The sequence below is a fragment of the Aphelocoma coerulescens genome, chromosome 15 (assembly GCF_041296385.1).
Source record: "Aphelocoma coerulescens isolate FSJ_1873_10779 chromosome 15, UR_Acoe_1.0, whole genome shotgun sequence".
Lineage (NCBI taxonomy): Eukaryota > Metazoa > Chordata > Aves > Passeriformes > Corvidae > Aphelocoma > Aphelocoma coerulescens.
In genome coordinates, this window is record NC_091029.1 from 4,650,399 (window position 1) to 4,666,847 (window position 16,449).

General features: G+C 59.3%; 2 protein-coding genes across 10 annotated transcripts in view; one reads left to right on the top strand and one right to left on the bottom strand.

The window, feature by feature from the left end:
* Nucleotides 1–1,630: 1,630 nt before the first annotated feature.
* On the bottom strand, nucleotides 1,631–7,365 carry LOC138119188 (sodium-dependent serotonin transporter-like). Its single transcript, XM_069030794.1, is given in 13 exon segments — nucleotides 1,631–1,903; nucleotides 1,905–2,063; nucleotides 2,065–2,216; nucleotides 2,436–2,535; nucleotides 2,621–2,752; nucleotides 3,012–3,124; nucleotides 3,218–3,345; nucleotides 3,681–3,784; nucleotides 4,418–4,552; nucleotides 4,742–4,880; nucleotides 5,022–5,241; nucleotides 5,332–5,466; nucleotides 7,191–7,365. Coding segments are annotated over 13 exon segments (1,965 nt in total).
* A 4,847-nt stretch (nucleotides 7,366–12,212) lies between these two features.
* Nucleotides 12,213–16,449, top strand: part of SGSM1 (small G protein signaling modulator 1) — a 36,685-nt gene continuing 32,448 nt past the window's right edge. For 4 of the 9 annotated variants that reach the window (XR_011155420.1, XR_011155419.1, XM_069030784.1 and 1 more), the window contains exons 1-2: nucleotides 12,213–12,276; nucleotides 12,386–12,429. Coding sequence is in view for 3 of the 9 variants with exons in the window: in XM_069030784.1 (XP_068886885.1) it covers nucleotides 12,258–12,276; nucleotides 12,386–12,429 (63 nt within the window). In the remaining 6 variants the exon portion in view is untranslated. Of the gene's footprint in view, nucleotides 12,277–12,385; nucleotides 12,430–12,935; nucleotides 13,380–16,449 lie in introns of all 9 variants that reach the window. The other 5 variants (XM_069030788.1, XM_069030789.1, XM_069030787.1 and 2 more) reach the window with 5 other exon arrangements.

The window sequence follows — 16,449 nt, forward strand, 5'->3', positions numbered from 1 at the left end:
CGGGGGGGCAATTCCGTCCGCTCCTGGAGCTGGAGTTCTCCTCCAACCCCGGGCGTTTGTCCCCTTGCCTTCCAGCCCACGGGCCGCAGCGGTGGGTCCCGTTCTCCCTGCTCTGGGCCGCAGGTTCTCCAGCCAGCAGCGAGAACGGGCTCTGCTCCGCCAGGACGGTGCCGCTTCCACCGGGGTGCTCGTGGGGATGCAAGAGCCAGTTCGTGATGAGGAGGGCGATGGTGGCTGCCCCATCGCTGTGCCAAGGAGGGAGCCAGAGCAGTCTCCGTGTCCCCCAGCCGTGCTACAGGACGGGAGCCATGCCCACCCCCTCTGCCTGGGGGGCTCGCGTGGTCTTCTCGGGCCGAATGCAGATGGCGAGGCGCTGAGGGAGAGACAAACACGGGGCGTTTCCTTCCTGCCATGGAGCCACGCTCCTCTGAGCTCTTCCCAGGCAGCTCTCCCGGTGGGATTTAATTGCCACGCGAGCAAAGATGCTGAGGATGCATCAACCACCTGCCCAGTTCCCCAGTCCCAGCCTCGGGCTGACCCCTGCCCACCCCAGCCCACCCAGGAGCCATGGGATTGTCCATCCTGCTCCTGACCTGCTTGAGCGACCCCGGTGTCCAGACGAGCTTGTACACCATGTAGAGGGGGATGCAGATGAAGGACGATGCTCCGATGAGGAATCCCACCAAGATGCTCCACTCAGGGTACTGGTAGTCAAAGAGGGTCAGGGGTGGCTGGTCCAGGAGGGAGCTGATGACTATGAACTGTAACGAGCAGAGCCATCAGGGGCCTCGAGTCCTGTGAGCAGTTTGGGCCCCTCTCACCAAGACAGACACTGAGGAGCGTGTCCAGAGAATGGAACAGAGCTGGGGGAGGGTCTGGAGTAGCAAGAGTGGCTGAGGGAGCTGGGAAAGGGGCTCAGCCTGGAGAAAAGGAGGTTCAGGGGGACCTTGTGGCTCTGCACAACTCCCTGACAGGAGGGGGCAGCCGGGGGGAGGGGGGTCGGGCTCTGCTCACAGGGAACAAAGGACAGGAAAGAGGAAATGGCCTCAAGTTGTGCCAGGTTAGATTGGACATCAGGGAAAATTTCCTCACCAAAAGGGCTGTCCAGCCCTGGCAAGCTGCCCAGGGCAGCGGTGGAGTCCCCATCCCTGGAGGGATTTAACAGATGTGTAGATGTGGCCCTTGAGGATATGGGTTAGTGATGGCCTTGGCAGTGCTGGGTAATGCTTGAACTCTTTGATCTTAGAGGGCTTTTCCAACCTAAACAATTCTCTGATCTCCCCAGCCCTGGCACTGATGGCAGCTCATCCCACAGGTTATCAGGGTACAGGGATAGAACAAGATGATCTTCAAGGTCCCTTCCAACCCAAACCGTGCTGTGATTCCATGATTTTATGCCCACCATCCAAGTCCTGCTGCTCCCCCTGTTCTCCCAAATCCCAGCCAGCGTGGATATCACAGGGACATCTCCCAGGCTGGGTGAGGGCTGGGGGCCTCTGTCTAACAAGCGCCGTGAGCCGGTGGCCTGCGAGGGCTGCGCAGCCCGGTGCTGAAACAAAACCGCTCGCTTTGATGATAATGCTCCTCTCTTTAATAACCAGGGCAGAGCGCTTAGAGCCATAATTAATCCTCACAAGGCCTCTTCTCCTGCAGATCCGGTGAGATTAGACCCCTCTGCCGACGGCAGCCTTTGAAGTGCCGTGGGAGCTGGCATTTCAAAGGGACGGATCCAGCCCAGCGCACGGGAGATGGACCCGTGGCCGGCCCTGCCAGGGATGCTGTGTGCTGGGAGGATGAGACAAAGCTGCACTTGCACCCAGCTTTGCCCAGGAGCTGTGGAAAAAGCTGGAAAATGTACTTCCAGCTCCCTTTCTCGGTGAGGACCTGGGGCTGTGGGCAGTGTGGGCAGTGCCCATGGCTGGAGCAGCAGCACGGGGAGGGCTAGCATGAGGTCCCACAGCCCTGTCCACTCTCCTGGCAGCTTGGTCACCTCGTGTGAGTGAGAGGGGAGTGGCTGTGGCACAGGGGGCTGGGCAGCAGAGGGGAGTGGCTGTCCTGGGGGGGTGTCCAGAGGGACAGCGATGACTTGTCCATAATTTGGCCATGGATACTCACTGCCAGCAAGGCCGGGCTGATGGCGACCCAGCACAGCTTCCAGAAGAGCCCCGGGGTAAAGCCCAGCATGGCTTTGACATCGTGGGAGAACCTTTGGATCCCTGCCAGAGGAGAGAGCCCTCACAGCCCCAGGATCCCGCTGGGGACGTGGGCGCAGGGATGTCCACATGGACACTGCACCCTCCATTCCCATCCCAGCCTGGCCAGGAGCCACGTGTGGGCTTGTGCCCCTCAGTGCCTGGGATTTACTCACCTGTGCAGGGTCACACACCCGTGCAGGTGCCCACGGGATGTTTTCCATGCCAGAGGCAGTTTCTTACCGTAAAACCAGGAGACAGCGATGGTTTCCAGGAGCACCACTGCCAGGATGGAGCAGCCGGCACCGAACTCCTCCAGCAACTTCACCACGTAGGCTCCCCCCTGGAGCAGCACGAGGAGGGGGAGGCTGCAAACCCCACGGGGGTGAAGGAGTGGGGTGTGGGGGGCCAGTGCCGGTGGAACTCACATAGGTGAGGGTGCTGAGGGAGCCCAGGAGACAGACTGTGATGAGGCCGAGGACAAAGAGCTCCCGTCGCCCTGCCAGGACCTGGGGGTACTCGTCCATCACAGCCGTGATCACGGCCTCCAAGCCCCCAAACTGCAAAGAAAACACGGGGTGGGGAAATGCGACATGGGGACAGTCCTGCTCTCCAAAAAAACCCACAAAGCAGGGGGGGGATGTCCTATCCCATCCCATCCCATCCCATCCCATCCCATCCCATCCCATCCCATCCCATCCCATCCCATCCCATCCCATCCCATCCCCACCTTCCTGAGGCCATAACTCCCCTTGCCACCCCACTATCAGCCACATCCCGGTCCCTGCTGGGGACACAGCTGGGCTGTCCTGCTCCTACCGTGCTGTCCAGCCCCAGGGTGATCATCATCAGGAAGAAAATGATGGCGAAGAAGGTGGACCCCACCATGTTGGCAATTGCTTCAGGGTAGGTGATGAAGAGGAGGCTGGGCCCTAGAAGGGAACACTGGCTTGGTTGGCTGTTCCCTGGCACAGCCCCGGGGGTGGGAATTCTCTTGGGGAAGAGGCTGCTGGAGGGAGGAGAACCTTTATCTCTGGCAACATCCTCCACCTCCACGTCCCTCATCTCGGCCATGTAGCCCAGCACGGTGAAGATGACGAAGCCCGAGAGGAAGCTGGTGAGGCAGTTCACGGCACTGGTGACGAGCGCGTCCCTGGAAGGCAGAAAAGAGGGAGAGACCCCCCCCCCCTCCAGGTCAGCCCTCACCCCGCTCCAGCTGCCCTGGCCTTCCCCCACTCCAGCTCCCTCTCCTGGCACCTCATGCCAAAACCATCAGTGAAATGGGGAAAGATGCTCAGCCTGCAGCCACGGGGACCAGGAACTGTTGGGGTGTGGCAGTGGGGCACAGGAGCTGTTGGGGTGTCTCAGTGGGGCGCAGGAGCTGTTGGGATGTGGCAGTGGGGCACAGGAGCTGTTGGGATGTGGCAGTGGGGCACAGGAGCTGCCAGAAGGTGCCTCCCCTGCAGCTGTGCCCACCGGGACCCTCACCGGTAGCAGTTGTTGTGGAAATGGTTGTAACTGGCCAGAGCAAGGAGGACTCCAAATCCAGGGCCCAAGGAGAAGAAAATCTGTGCAGCAGCATCCACCCAAACCTGGAGGGAGAAACGACAGGAGGATGGGCAGGGCAGGGGGTCCTTGGGGCTGGGAGGGGGCTGAGAGGTTCCCCACAGAGTGCCCATGGCACGGGGATGGGGCTGTGCTGGCACATGTGTCCAGACCTCCTTTCCTGCCTGCCCTGTCCCCCCAGGAGATGTCCTGGGAGCCAGGGAGCTGCTGTGGGATGGAGTGAGCTCGTTTCCACCCTGGGGTCTGGCAGCAGCAGAACTAAGCAGTGTCACCCGTGCTCGCCCACGCTCGGAGCAGGGATGGATCGAGGGGAGCCCCGAGTCTGCAGTGCCCGCTCTTGCCCAGCGGGTTCAGTGCTGGCAGCACGGCCCTCATTACCTTTAATGAGAATTCTCAAGTGCTGCCTGGTAATTACCCACAGGAAGCCCATTGTCAGCCCAGGGGGGAGCACGGCACAAACAAAACCGGCCAGAATGAGATGGGTGATTCAATTATGGATTTACATTTCCAACAGCCTGTCCAGGGCACCTCGTTTCTGTGGGAACAAGGTCCCCATTGCCCTGTGGTGGGGCCAGACCCGTGGGCAGGGTTGGCTGGGTGTCCTGGGGAGGGCTCTGGGTGCTGCCACGCCCCGGGCAGGGGTCCCACCACGCACTCACCGCGGTGCTCAGGAGCTTGCCCCAGTCCGGGCGCAGGTAGAAGACGACCCCTCTCCAGGCTCCAGGCAGGGTGGCCCCACGGATGAGCAGGATGAGCAGGACGATGTAGGGCAGCGTGGCTGTCACCCACACCACCTGAGGGGAGGCAGCTGTCACCCCGTGGCACCACCGAGCACCCAACCCCCGTGTCGGGCTCCCTTGGGGTGGGGGCAGGGGCTGGGGGGGAGGTGACATTCCCTCTTCCACAGTCAGGCGAGTGGCAAGACCCCCAGCAGGTGATGGGTCCCTCCTGCCCTGGCAGGGCAGTGCTGGAGCCCTCCTCACCTTCCCAGAGGTTTTCACCCCTTTCCAGAGGCTGAAGTAGACGATGGTGAAGATGAGGAAGAGGCAGAGGAGCAGCTGCCAGCGGATCCCCCCGATGTCGTACAGACCCCCAGATTTCTGGATCTCCAGGACCTTCCTCCTGCAGGGAGGGATCCCCATGGCCAGGAGCAGGCTCAGCCCCGGGCAGGCAGTCCATGAGCTCCTCAGGAGCATTCCCACCTGAGAGCCTGCTCCCAGTGCCCCCTCAGCTCAAACACACCATCCACAGCCGTGCACTTACGTGTAAAACTCCTCGGCGGGGGACCTGGAGAAGTTGGTCCAGGTCACGTTGCTCTTCCCAAAGTAGTTGGTGCAGTCAGGGGTGTTCCAGGGGTTGTCACAGCTCGCCCAGGGCAGGGTGCCCGAGAAGGAGGAGTAGAAGTAGTAGAGAGCCCAGGCGATGATGGTGTTGTAGTAGAAGGAGACGTAGAGGCCGATGATGCAGATGGCAAAGCCGATGCCTGGGAAAAGCAGGATCAGGCTCAGCCCTGGGACACAGCTTTGGGGACCGGCTGGGGGTCACGGTGTCACCTGGGCTGGGCGTCTCTCACCTTTAAAGAGGGGGCAGATGCGCTTCCAGATGGGGATGGCACCTGTCCTGTGGAACTGCCCCAGGGCCAGCTCCATGTAGAAGAGGGGCACCCCCCCGAAAACAGCCATCAGCGTGTAGGGGATGAGGAAGGCGCCTGCAGGGTGGGGAGCACAGCAGGGTGACCGCCAGGCTGCCGGGGGACCATGGCATTGTCACCTCCTTCCCTCCTGCTGCTGCCCCAACAGGTTTGGATGTGTTTGTGAGAAGCTTTGGAAATGATCTGGTCAGAGGAGCTCAGAGATGTGAGACCCTGCTCGGTGTTCCAGCTTCCCAGGCTCCCAGCTGGCATCCCATCCTTCACTAGGGAGGCACCATTTGGCCAGGATGGAACAAAGAGCCACACAAACCATCGGGGCGCAGGGGAGGGGACACCCAGCACCCCTCAGGTCTAGAAGAGTTTTGGAGAAAATCTGAGTGAATATGTGCAGCCACCCCAAGACACATCATTAACGCTGTAATCTGCATTATTCATAACATCCTCGTTTTTACTGGGGCTACACTTGTACCCCATGGAGCTTTTGGAAGTGGAGCTGCTCTCTGAGTTCTGCTGGGATTAGTTAATTTAACCCCCCACGGCTCCTCTTTCTGACAGTTGTGTGTGTGCTGTGGCATCCCCAGCACCCCAACATTCCCAGTATCCCCAAAACCCCCTAGTACCTCCAGCATCTCTGGTATCCCTAGCACTCCCGCTATCCCCAATATCTCTGTCATCTCCAGTACCCCAAATATCCCCAGCACCCTCCTGCAGCCCCTCCATCAGCCTGGCAGGACTGGCCCAACAGGACCAAGTGTTTTCAGTGTTTTTCCTTCCAGGCAGAGCCTGGGCTCTGGGTGAGTCCAGTGCTGCCCATCCCAGTGTTCCCACTCCATGGGGCTGTGCTCCCCCAGAGCTGCTCCCTGAACTCCTCACCCTCCTGTGAGGGCAGGGGGGAACCACCCACCCCAACCACGGCCACGCAGAGGGGCTCAGCTCTGCTCCCAATCCCACAGGAGCAACTCGCACATAACTGCGTTCCAACGTGGGCACCTGGGATCCACGGTTTTGCCTTGAGTATGGAACTAATTATCTCTTTCTAATTTTCCCAAGCAGTAGAGGATGTTCCCCGAAAGCTGACTTTGGCAATTAAATCCGCTGCGCTCTCCCAAACAGCACAAAATTCTCATCCCTCCTTTTTCCATTTCCATGTGAGGGGGGTTTTCCATCCTGCTCCATTCCCAGCAATTTATTTAGTTGTCATTTACTGAAGGTTTTTCCCTTCATGGTGTTTCTGTGTCTTTGCTTCCCATTGATCCCTCAAAGCTGGGGCTGCTCGTGAGGTCCAGCACTGCCAGCCAGGATCCACAGCAGGAGGGTGGGAGGCTCATGAGAGTGATTTTAAACCACAAACCATCCCAAAAGGCAGCTTCCCAGAGACCCGAGATCACGGAGTGTGTGAACCTCCCAGCCCAAATTTATGGACCTTAATCCTTTTTTGCAGTTTGGACCATGCTAATTTTCCCTTTGTGATCCTAGAGCTGCTAACGCACCCCTAACCCCACTGGGAAAGGAGGGAAAGACCAGGAAAGCAGGGAAGGACCCCAGGGAAGGAGGGTGGAGGCAGTGGAGGAGGATTTTGAATGAAGAAAGACACAAATAGAAAAGAGACAGATGTCAGGAGAAGTTGGGTCAGTCTCTAAACCACCCTGTCTGAAGTGGAGCAGCTGGAAACAAAGAAGGAAAAGAAAGAGTGAATTCTCCAAGGTGAAAGAGATGGAAAATGAGGAAAAAGGCACCTTTTCTCCAAAAGAAGACTTAAATTAACCCAGTGGTGTCCTTACCCCCTCCGTTCTGGTAGCAGATGTAAGGGAACCGCCAGACGTTGCCCAGATCGACGGCGAATCCGATGACGGAGAGGAGGAAATCCATCTTTTTGCTCCACTTGTCCCTGGGGTGGGTGTGGGGGTTCGGGGGCGTGGGGCTGGCGGGGGGACCCAGGCAGAGCTGCTCTGCCATCCTGCCACCCCGGCAAATCCTGCAGGATTCAGGCTGAGTAACTTGGGGCCGGGAAGGATTTTTCTGTTGCTGATGACAGATCCGAGGAGGGGAGGGTCAGGCTGACTGCGCTTCCCCACCTCCCGCTGGAAACCCACGGCACGGAGAGCAGCCGGCAGGGAAACCAGAGCCATGCTCTGATCAAAGGCAGCAGGGGAGAGCAGCCCCTGAGCGTGGGGACCAGCCTGACCCTGCAGGGACCGGCGTCACCCCACGGGGACCAGCCTGACCCTGCAGGGACCGGCGTCACCCCACGGGGACCAGCCTGACCCTGCAGGGACCGGCGTCATCCCACGGGGACCAGCCTGACCCTGCAGGGACCGGCGTCACCCCACGGGGACCAGCCTGACCCTGCAGGCACTGGCATCACCTCACGGGGACCGAGCTCACCCCTTGGGGACCAGCCTCACCTTGTGTGGATGAACATCACCCCGTGGGTCCCACCCAGGGGAGGGGATTCCAACTCAGTTTTGGGGCTGAGGTGGTAAAATGGGACCGTTTTTCCTCCTCCCTCCTGACAAATCCCTACTTCTCTCTCCGTGGTGTGTTTTGCTAAGGAGGTGATGCTTGCTTGAAACTGGGGAATCATGGAGTGGTTTGGGTTGGAAGGGACCTTTAAAGGTCATCTCATCCATCTGGGCTCGACGGGTCTCTCTGGGGTGTGAGTTGCTGGGAATAAGCCACATGAAAGTGAAATAACTTTCGCAGCTGAGCTGTGACCAGGAGGGGATGGCAGTGTCCCCAAAGCCACCGCTCTGCCCTGTGACAGTTTAACAGCAAAATTCATTGTGGTGAAACGTGCCTGTGCAGGGCTTGCACAGACCCAGGGTCACCGGCTTCTCCCGGGACTCTGGGGACCTCCAGCCCTGGCTTTCGCAGCCTTTCCCATCTGTAATTAAAAGAAACTACAGGAGAGATGGAGCTGGAGCTGCGGCTCCAGGGCCTTGGTGAGCGGGTTGCTGTGACGACGTGACGCAGCTGCCCGGCACGGGAAGCCTCTGGACACTGTTAATCCCTCAGGAACACACACGGAGACCCGTTAGAAACCTCCAGTTAAAAGCACTTTTTAGATTTTTTTTGTTGTGTCTGGCCCTGGCTGCTTGGGCTGTCACAGAATGGAGTCACAGACTCGTGGAATCGTTTAGGCTGGAAAAGCCTAAAAGTGGGTCCAGTCCTGTCAGTCCCAGCACAGGGTGGGCTGAACTCCACGGGCTTCTCCCTCTCTGCTATGGAACCTGAAATTATTGTTGCTTTAACACGAAATTGTTGTTCTTTGAACACCTCTCCTGTGAAATACAGCAGTTTTCCGCTGGTGGGGTTACGAGGGGAGATGAGGATTTCCCCCGAGCGAAGGGGTTGGGTGGGAGGGGCTCAGGGTGGTCCCTGCGCTGGGGGAGAGCGAGCAGAGATTGGGGGGTCCCGGCAGAGCCCCTCCATCAGTCCCCGCTCCTGAGCCCGGTGTGGCTCCCCCCGAGCCTGGCCCCAGCACACAGGTGAGGGACAATTAATCTGCTGTGGTTTATCCGGGATTTGTGTCACTCCTGGCACTTTCCAGCGCCGTGGATTCCCGTCCTTCAGCGCGGGAGTGGAGCTGAAAGCCAAGGATCTCTGGGGTGCTGCCAGAGGGGCCGCCCTTGCCCCGGGATTTGGGATGAAGGTGAGAAATCGCCGCTGCCTGCGGAGCGTGCCGGGGGGAGCGGGGTTTAACCCCCTGACCAAGGACCATCGCGAGGCGTAAATAACAGAACCGAGGCAGCTGGTGCCATAGCAACTGTGAAAAATAGTAGATAATAGATACCAGCCCTTTCTCTGCTGCTGCCCCTTCTTTTCTCCGAGGGGTTTGTGTGGAATGGCTTCGGTGGGACAAGTGGGAGAACCCCCTGTGCCCGCGTCCTGCCCCTGCTCAGGAGGGCTCGGCAGATGGGCTCAGGCACTGCCAGGGGTCTCAGGGCTCTGTGGGGTCTGCGGGAAGCAGGGACAGCCCCCAGCATCCCTCGAGCACCGGACAGAGACGCCTTTCCCAGCGTGAAGTAGCGGCTGTGCAAACTCCGGCATCTGTTTAAAACTAAGCTCCTTTCTCTCCTGAAGAGCCTCTTGTTCCCCCCACACCGAGCTGTTAAATCACACCCGGGGTGGGGCAGAGCTGGGCCTGCCGGAACGTCCAGGGCAGGGCTTTGCAGCGCAGGGATGCTCACGCTGCTGCCCGGGAGCTCCCTGTGCTCAGGCACGGACCGGGCTCCGTTTCGCAGGTGGGTGCCCCGCTCCACCTGCTCGGTTCAGTACCTCCATCCCCGGCCGATCCCCCCGGGAGCTCGCTGGGGAACGAGCCGTGAATGCTCCCGGTGCTCCCGTCCCGCTGCCCCCTCTCCCTGCGCCGCTGCCCCTCCGCTCATGCGGCTGCGGCTCCTCCGGCAGAGGGTCGGGGCCGCGCTGTCAAATCGATGAGGGGAGAGCTTTGAAATCTCCGCTTGTTTTTAGAAGCTGCAAGGTGGGAAGGGCTGCTGGGGGTGGGAGGAGGGCAAGGGGAGAGGTGTCTTGGGGAGATCGTGGAATGGTTTGGGTTGGAAGGGACCTTAAAGCTCATCGCGTTCCACCCCCTGCCAAGGGCAGGGACACCTTCCACTAGCCCAGGGTGCTCCAAGCCCTGTCCAACCTGGCCTTGGGCACTTCCAGGGATGGAAAAGCCCAGCTTCTCTGGGCACCCTGTGCCAGGGCCTCAGCACCCTCACAGGGAAGAATTCCTTGCCGATATCCTGTTTTTACACCTGTGGCATCATGGTCAGGGACAGTCTGTGCACTGCCTCATCCATTTATTTCTGCTTTTCCCTGTTATTTTATTTCTTCAAAGCACCAATCACTTCAGATTGAAAACGCAGAGTTTAAATCCAGCCCAAATCAGATTTAAATTTGAATATCCATCGACTTAGAAGTTGTTTCCAAACACCACGATGACTTGATTAGCAGAATGCTTTTATCCCACCCTCTCATCCGTGCAGGGAAATGCAGGGGAGTGAATTGTGGTCTTAAAACAACTATCCTGTTTAAGCCGCAGAGGCAGCAGTGGGAAGTTTAATTTAATTAGCATGATACTCAGAGATGTAACTTAATCACATTAAGTATAGATCAACGTGCTCTCATTTAAGATCTCCAGGCTCCAGAAAACAGGGGCCAGTCGTCTCCCACCTGTCTTTAATCCAGGGAGAAGCAGAATTTTCCGACGAAGGGGAACCAGCTTGGGGAGAGCTTGTCCCTGTGCTTCTTTCAGACGATTTCCCCCCAAAGGTTCTGGGAGCTGTGTGGTCCAGCAATCACATTCCCCCAAGGTGCAGCTCGGTTACGTTTGTGCTGCCACCACCTCTGCTAAGGGGTATTTAACAAGCAAATAAACAGCGAGAAGCAGAGTACACGGAAATAAGTTTTCCTCTACAATGGATATGGCCCAGGCCTCCTCCTGGTCCCTGGAAGGTACAAAAGGGACCGAATTCGGACTAATTCCGAGCCCAGAGCTCCCTCCTGTTCTCCTGTCAGCCTGGATAGTGGAGGGAACCATTGGGATTATGGTCCCTGCTGTCCTTAGGGCCACCGAGCAGGAAAAGCTCCGAGGCAGAGGGGATGCAGCCCAGCCCTGGGGTCACTCTGGGGGGCTGGCGGTGTCCCTGCTGCCCATGCCGGGATTGAGTCCCGACGGCAGCGGGGGCCAGGCGGGGCCGTGCCGGTGGCGGCCGTGCAGCACGGCCGGGCAACGCTGCCCTCGCAGTAACGCGGTTTGTAGTTATGGGAAACTGGACTGCGGAGGAGCCAGGATGCTGTTTCTATGGAAATGTCCTGGAACAGTAAACGAGGGAAGAGGAAAACAGAAGAGATGTTAATGGGGCTGCAGGCAGGGCACTCTCCGAGGGGCTGCGATGTTGTGATTTTGAGAGGAGGCAGCGGGGGTCTCCGGTCACTGTCACCTTCCCGCTGTGCTGGAGCTCACCGGAGCGGGCCTGGATGGCTCAGGCCTGAAAGGACGTGGTTGCTTCGTCTCTGTGAGGGGCCTCCAGAGCCCTGAACCCCTGTCCGAGGCCAAACAGTGCCCCAGCGATCCCCGTGTGCGGGGACACCCCCAGGGCTCTCCCCGTCCCGTGTCACCCAGCCCCACGGCCACCCTCCCCGGGCACCTCGGGGCTGGGTCGGGGGTGCAGGGACCTGGCTGGGGGAACGGGGATCAGCTGGGGGGGGGGGGGGCTGTTCGCGACCCCAGGAGCTGGGGCGCGGCTGTGATCCCACCGTGGCACTGGTCCCGGTTGAGACCCTGCGGGAGCACCGGTCCGGACCCAGTCGCCCTGCCGGGGGTGCCACTGTCGGGAGCGCCGAGGTTGCCGGGGCTGCCGGGGATACGGGGCACGCCGGGGGTGCCGGGGCTGCGGATGCCGGGCGTACCCGGGCTGCCGGTGCCGGGGGTACCGGTGCCGGGGGTGCCGGGGGTGCCGGTGCCGGGGGTGCCGGGGGTGCCGGGGGTGCCGGTGCCGGGGCTACCGGGGGTACCGGTGCCGGGGGTGCCGGGGGTGCCGGTGCCGGGGCTACCGGGGGTGCCGGGGGGTACCGGTGCCGGGGGTGCCGGGGGTGCTGGTGCCGGGGCTACCGGGGGTACCGGTGCCGGGGGTACCGGGGGTACAGGGGCTACCGGGGGTACCGGTGCCGGGGGTACCGGGGGTACAGGGGGTGCCGGGGGTGCCGGTGCCGGGGGTACCGGCGCCGGTCGCGGATTGGCGGCGGCGGCGGCCCCTCCCCGGCGGGGCGGGGGGCGGTGCGGCCCGGCGGGCCCGGCCCGGTGCCCGGCAGTCTGCGGGCGCTGCGGAGCGAGCGCGGCCATGGCGGCGGCCCCGGCGGGTACGGCGGGCACGGCGGGCGGGGACCGCGACCGGGGGCCGGCACCGGGACTGGGGGTGGCGGGGCAGGGCCGCACTAATGGGTCTCTTCTCCCCCCTTCTCCCCGCAGAAGCGGAGACCCGGCAGCGGCTGCTGCGCACCGTCAAGAAGGAGGTGGGTGCGGGACCCCCGGGAGCAGCCCCGGCCCGGTGCCCGCGGGGAGCGGCGGCTGCGGCGGCTTCTGCCCGGGGGGAGCCCCGGGCCCGCCCGCCCGCGGCTTCCGCTGGCTCCGGCTGCTGGGGGTTTAATAGCCCCCAAGGAAACCAGCCCGGAGCGGGGCCGAGAGCCCACCCGGGCGCGGTTGCGGGTCCCGGGGGGCGGAGGAGCGTCCCTGCAGCGCCAGTGCCCGGCATCCCAGCGCCCCGCATCCTTGGAAAATCGCCTCTGGCTGGGGGCAGAGCACACCACAACTTGGGATTTTCCGCAGGGAAAAAGGGGCGACTCCCGGTGCTGCATCCTTCCCTTGGGAGCGGGGATGGGACGAGCCCTCCCGCAGCACGGCGCTCCTTGGCAGGGCGGGGGGCAGCGGGTGCTGGGGACCCTTGGCAGGAAAAGGGGGGGCCCAAATGTGTGTGGCCAGTGCAGGGTGATGGCGTTCTCGCTCTGCTTCCTCTTCTCAGGCATCTTTAACTCTATTAGTTTGTACGGTGTTTTATGTTGAGCTGCCTCGAGCTGCGTGTTTATCCCGTGTGTTACACCTGAGTAGACGGGTCCATGGAGTCACGGAGTCGTGCCGGGTGGTGAAGCGCTGGGTCACCGGGAGCTGCTGTCCTGTCCTACCCACGCTCTGTCCCTGCAGGTCACCTCCTGGGATGTCGGAGGGTGTGGGGGGATGTGTGGTGTTTTGTTTCTGGTCTTACGAGCATCTCGCTATCCAGTTTACAGGCTCCCGGGGAATGGAAGACACTGCTTGGAGTCGGGAGAAGCAGACCCGTGGGTGGTGGGTCTGGGGAGGGTGACTGCGCTGCCCATCCAGACCACTTCCCACCTTTAATGCTGTGCCGGGTGTGGTGCTAAGGAATACCACTGGTTGCCTCAGCAACAGCTATTAAACCAGGAAAAGGGTATGACATTTATTTAGCGTTGTGGATAGAGCTGCTATCTCATTATTACTGTCTGTGGCAGCTCCTGGGTGCAGAGACGGCTGCTGCAGGGTGGGAACCAGGGCTGCTGCCGGCCCGGAGCTTCCCCCAGAGCCTCTGCCGTGCTGGCCCTCGGTGCCCGGCTTCGCCCCCTCCTGGGGCCGTGTGCTGGGGGAAAGTGGAGCTGGTACCTCCGGGAGCAGAGCTGGGGTTGTGCCGTGCCCTTCTGCTGGCTTTTGGGGAGATAATGTGGGTTTGGTGAATGCGAGTAAAGCCTGAGGGAGGAAAGGGGTGCATGGGGGAAGCCCTCCTGCCCTGGTGAAGTGCCACCACGGTGCTGCGACCTCGGTGTTTGGCACGCTCCGGGATCTCTCCAGCAGCCCCTTAGAGGTGACACAGAGCAGAGGCTTTGTCCTGGTGGTCCCATTGTTCAGGATGTTGGTGTGGATGTGGGTTCCCTGCCTGTGCAGGTACCAAGTGGTTGCCATTCCCTTGGGATTTGCCTTCCACTTGCCCTTCCACTCCTGCTGGAAGCTCTGAGCCTGCACAGGGGCTGGGTCCAGCGAGGGGGCTGTGGGTGCACAGCCACACAGGTGGGGGAATTCCATAGAGGACCTGTGCTCTCCACCTGGGCTTTGCTCTGGTGGGAATTAAAACCCTTGGGAAACATGATCCTGTAGGTTGTGGAGTTAATTATTTAGTGCCATCCCTGAGACTGGAAGCAGGTGGGCATTCCTGTGCCTGTTGCTCCCTGCTCTTTAGGCCCGCTTTGCTCATGCTTTTGGTTTTCCTTCCTTTTCTAGGCTGACCTCAGGTTGAGTCAGGAGCTTGTGCAGGCTGCAAGGAGCAGTAGAAAGGGCCAGCTGCAGAAATCTCCTGGGTTTTTTTCCCCACTCCCACATTTTTAACCTTTCTCAAACCTGTATTATTCTCATTTCACGAGACCACGCCTGGTTTTGCTCCAGCCAGGGCTCTGTGTGAGCTGCCAGGGCCCTCGGTGCAGGTGAGCCCAGCTGAGAGCAGGGACAGCCAGGGCTGTCCTCGGGGAGCTGTGCCACATCTGTCACCCAGGGCCATAACTGAGCGAGGCAAACACTGGGAGGAAGGTCTGATCCGAGCAGGGACAGAAACAGTAAACTGGAATTAGCCAGGGCACTGAGCAGCCCTCAGTATTTGGCTGTTGCCATGGTTAAGGCACTGGATTCTGGAGAAGTCCTGTGCTGCAGTGGATGTGCAGGGTGAGATGAGCTGTGTTTTCTGTCTCCATCTTCTTCCTCCCCCCCTGCCCCATATGGTCGTAATGAATCAAACCAACCCTGGAAGCTGCAAAATGGACTGTTTGTCAGCAGGCTGCAAGGGAAGGAGGGAGGTCTGACACAGGAGGCATCCCGTGTCCTGTTGTGCAGGATAAGCAGCATGACCAACATCCTCTGATTTTTTTCAGAGCTTTTATCAGATGGAATGAGCCTTCTTTACAAACCCAGAGCCTGAAATACCCAGGTTTGGAGGGGTGTGGGTTTCCAGCTAGAAGTACTCCCCTTCCAAACTGTGCTCCTCCCCTTCTTTTACAAGTTTGGTTTTTAATAGAGGAGAATCCCGAGGTGTTTTTAGCTCCCTCCAGGCAGCCTCACGGCACAGAGGGAGGGAAGCAGGTGTTACCTGTGCAATCCACCTGCACACGTGTCCCTGGAGCGTGAGCTGAGTGAAAAGCTGAACAGTGTGTGAAAGCAAACAGTCATCTTGGTCGTTCTTCTGCAAAAACTTAGTTTATGTTTAACTTGCCACTCAGGAGGCAGCTCTGAGTCTTTGCTCCTCAGTAGCTATCAAACCTGGATTGAACATTTTGCTGCCTGCTCTTAGAGTTCTTTTAGAAATTGGGGTTGGCCACAGCCTGCTTGTCTTCTACCAGATATATTGTTTGTTTTTCAGTAGCTGGAATGGTTGTCACTGTGTGGCTGTTGACTAATTCCTTCATCATGTGTCATGGGAACAAGAGTCAGTCTCTTCCTCCCACCCTTTCAGAGAAGCCCCTGCTTTGCAGCCATGTTGCCTGGTTTGTGGCTAAGTAACACAAATGACTGGTAAGAGCAGTGTTTTTGCAGCTTGGGTTTGTTTTTCTGTGTGCCCACCGTTCCAAAATATCAGATTGCAGGCGTCAGTGCCAGCTATTTCATTCTGGATGGGTGGAAAATTGTAAATTAATTTAATGTTACTAGGATTTGAAAAATTAATGTTGAGAGCTTTAAGTGTTCTCAAGGCCAGTTTATTTAAAAAAAAAAAGGGAAAAGGCCTTTGTGTAGCTGTCAAAAGTGTTCAGGCAAGATAAGGATGAGGATGATGAGCTGCAGGTTGGTGATGAAAGCTGCTGTTGGCAGAGGGACCCTCTGATGTCTCTCAAGCACCCAGGGCAGCCTTTTTCAGATGTTTCTGTATCAAGAGAGAACAGAGGGCCCTTAATGCAGCATTTCTCGATTGCCTGCATCGATCTGCTCTGAAGAGCAGCACTGATCACTGGGGACCATTTCCTCTCCTCTCTGATGTAAAAGCAGGGCTTTGCACAAGTGCTCTGGTGCTCCAGAAACCCCTGGCTTGAGCTGTCATCCCCAGAGCAGGTTTTGTGCTGCTTTCCCCCTTCCTCACACCTTCCCTGTGCGGGGAGGACCCTCTGTCCTCTGCTGCCAAAATATCCTCCCCCTCCTCCCTCCTGGCGTCCTGGCTGTTGCCATGGAAATACCTGGCTTTGCACAGATTCAGGACTTCGGGGCAATTTGGAGCTGGAAGCTGGTTTCAGTATCATCCTTCACCACGTTTCAGTGAATCCAAAAGCCTCGTCAGGGCGACATCACTACCTGGGAAAACCAGGGGCTTTGGGATGTGGTGAGAACAGAACCCGGCTTCGAGGTCGGCTGCTGGAAACACAGAAATGACTAAAGTTTTCCTTAAATGTTTCCTTAAATGTCTGTATTGAGCATTTACAGCGAGCAGTGCCAGCAGTGCCCACAGATGGCGTGGAAATGTGCGTTTGACAAGCACAACAGGAATAGAACCAGCT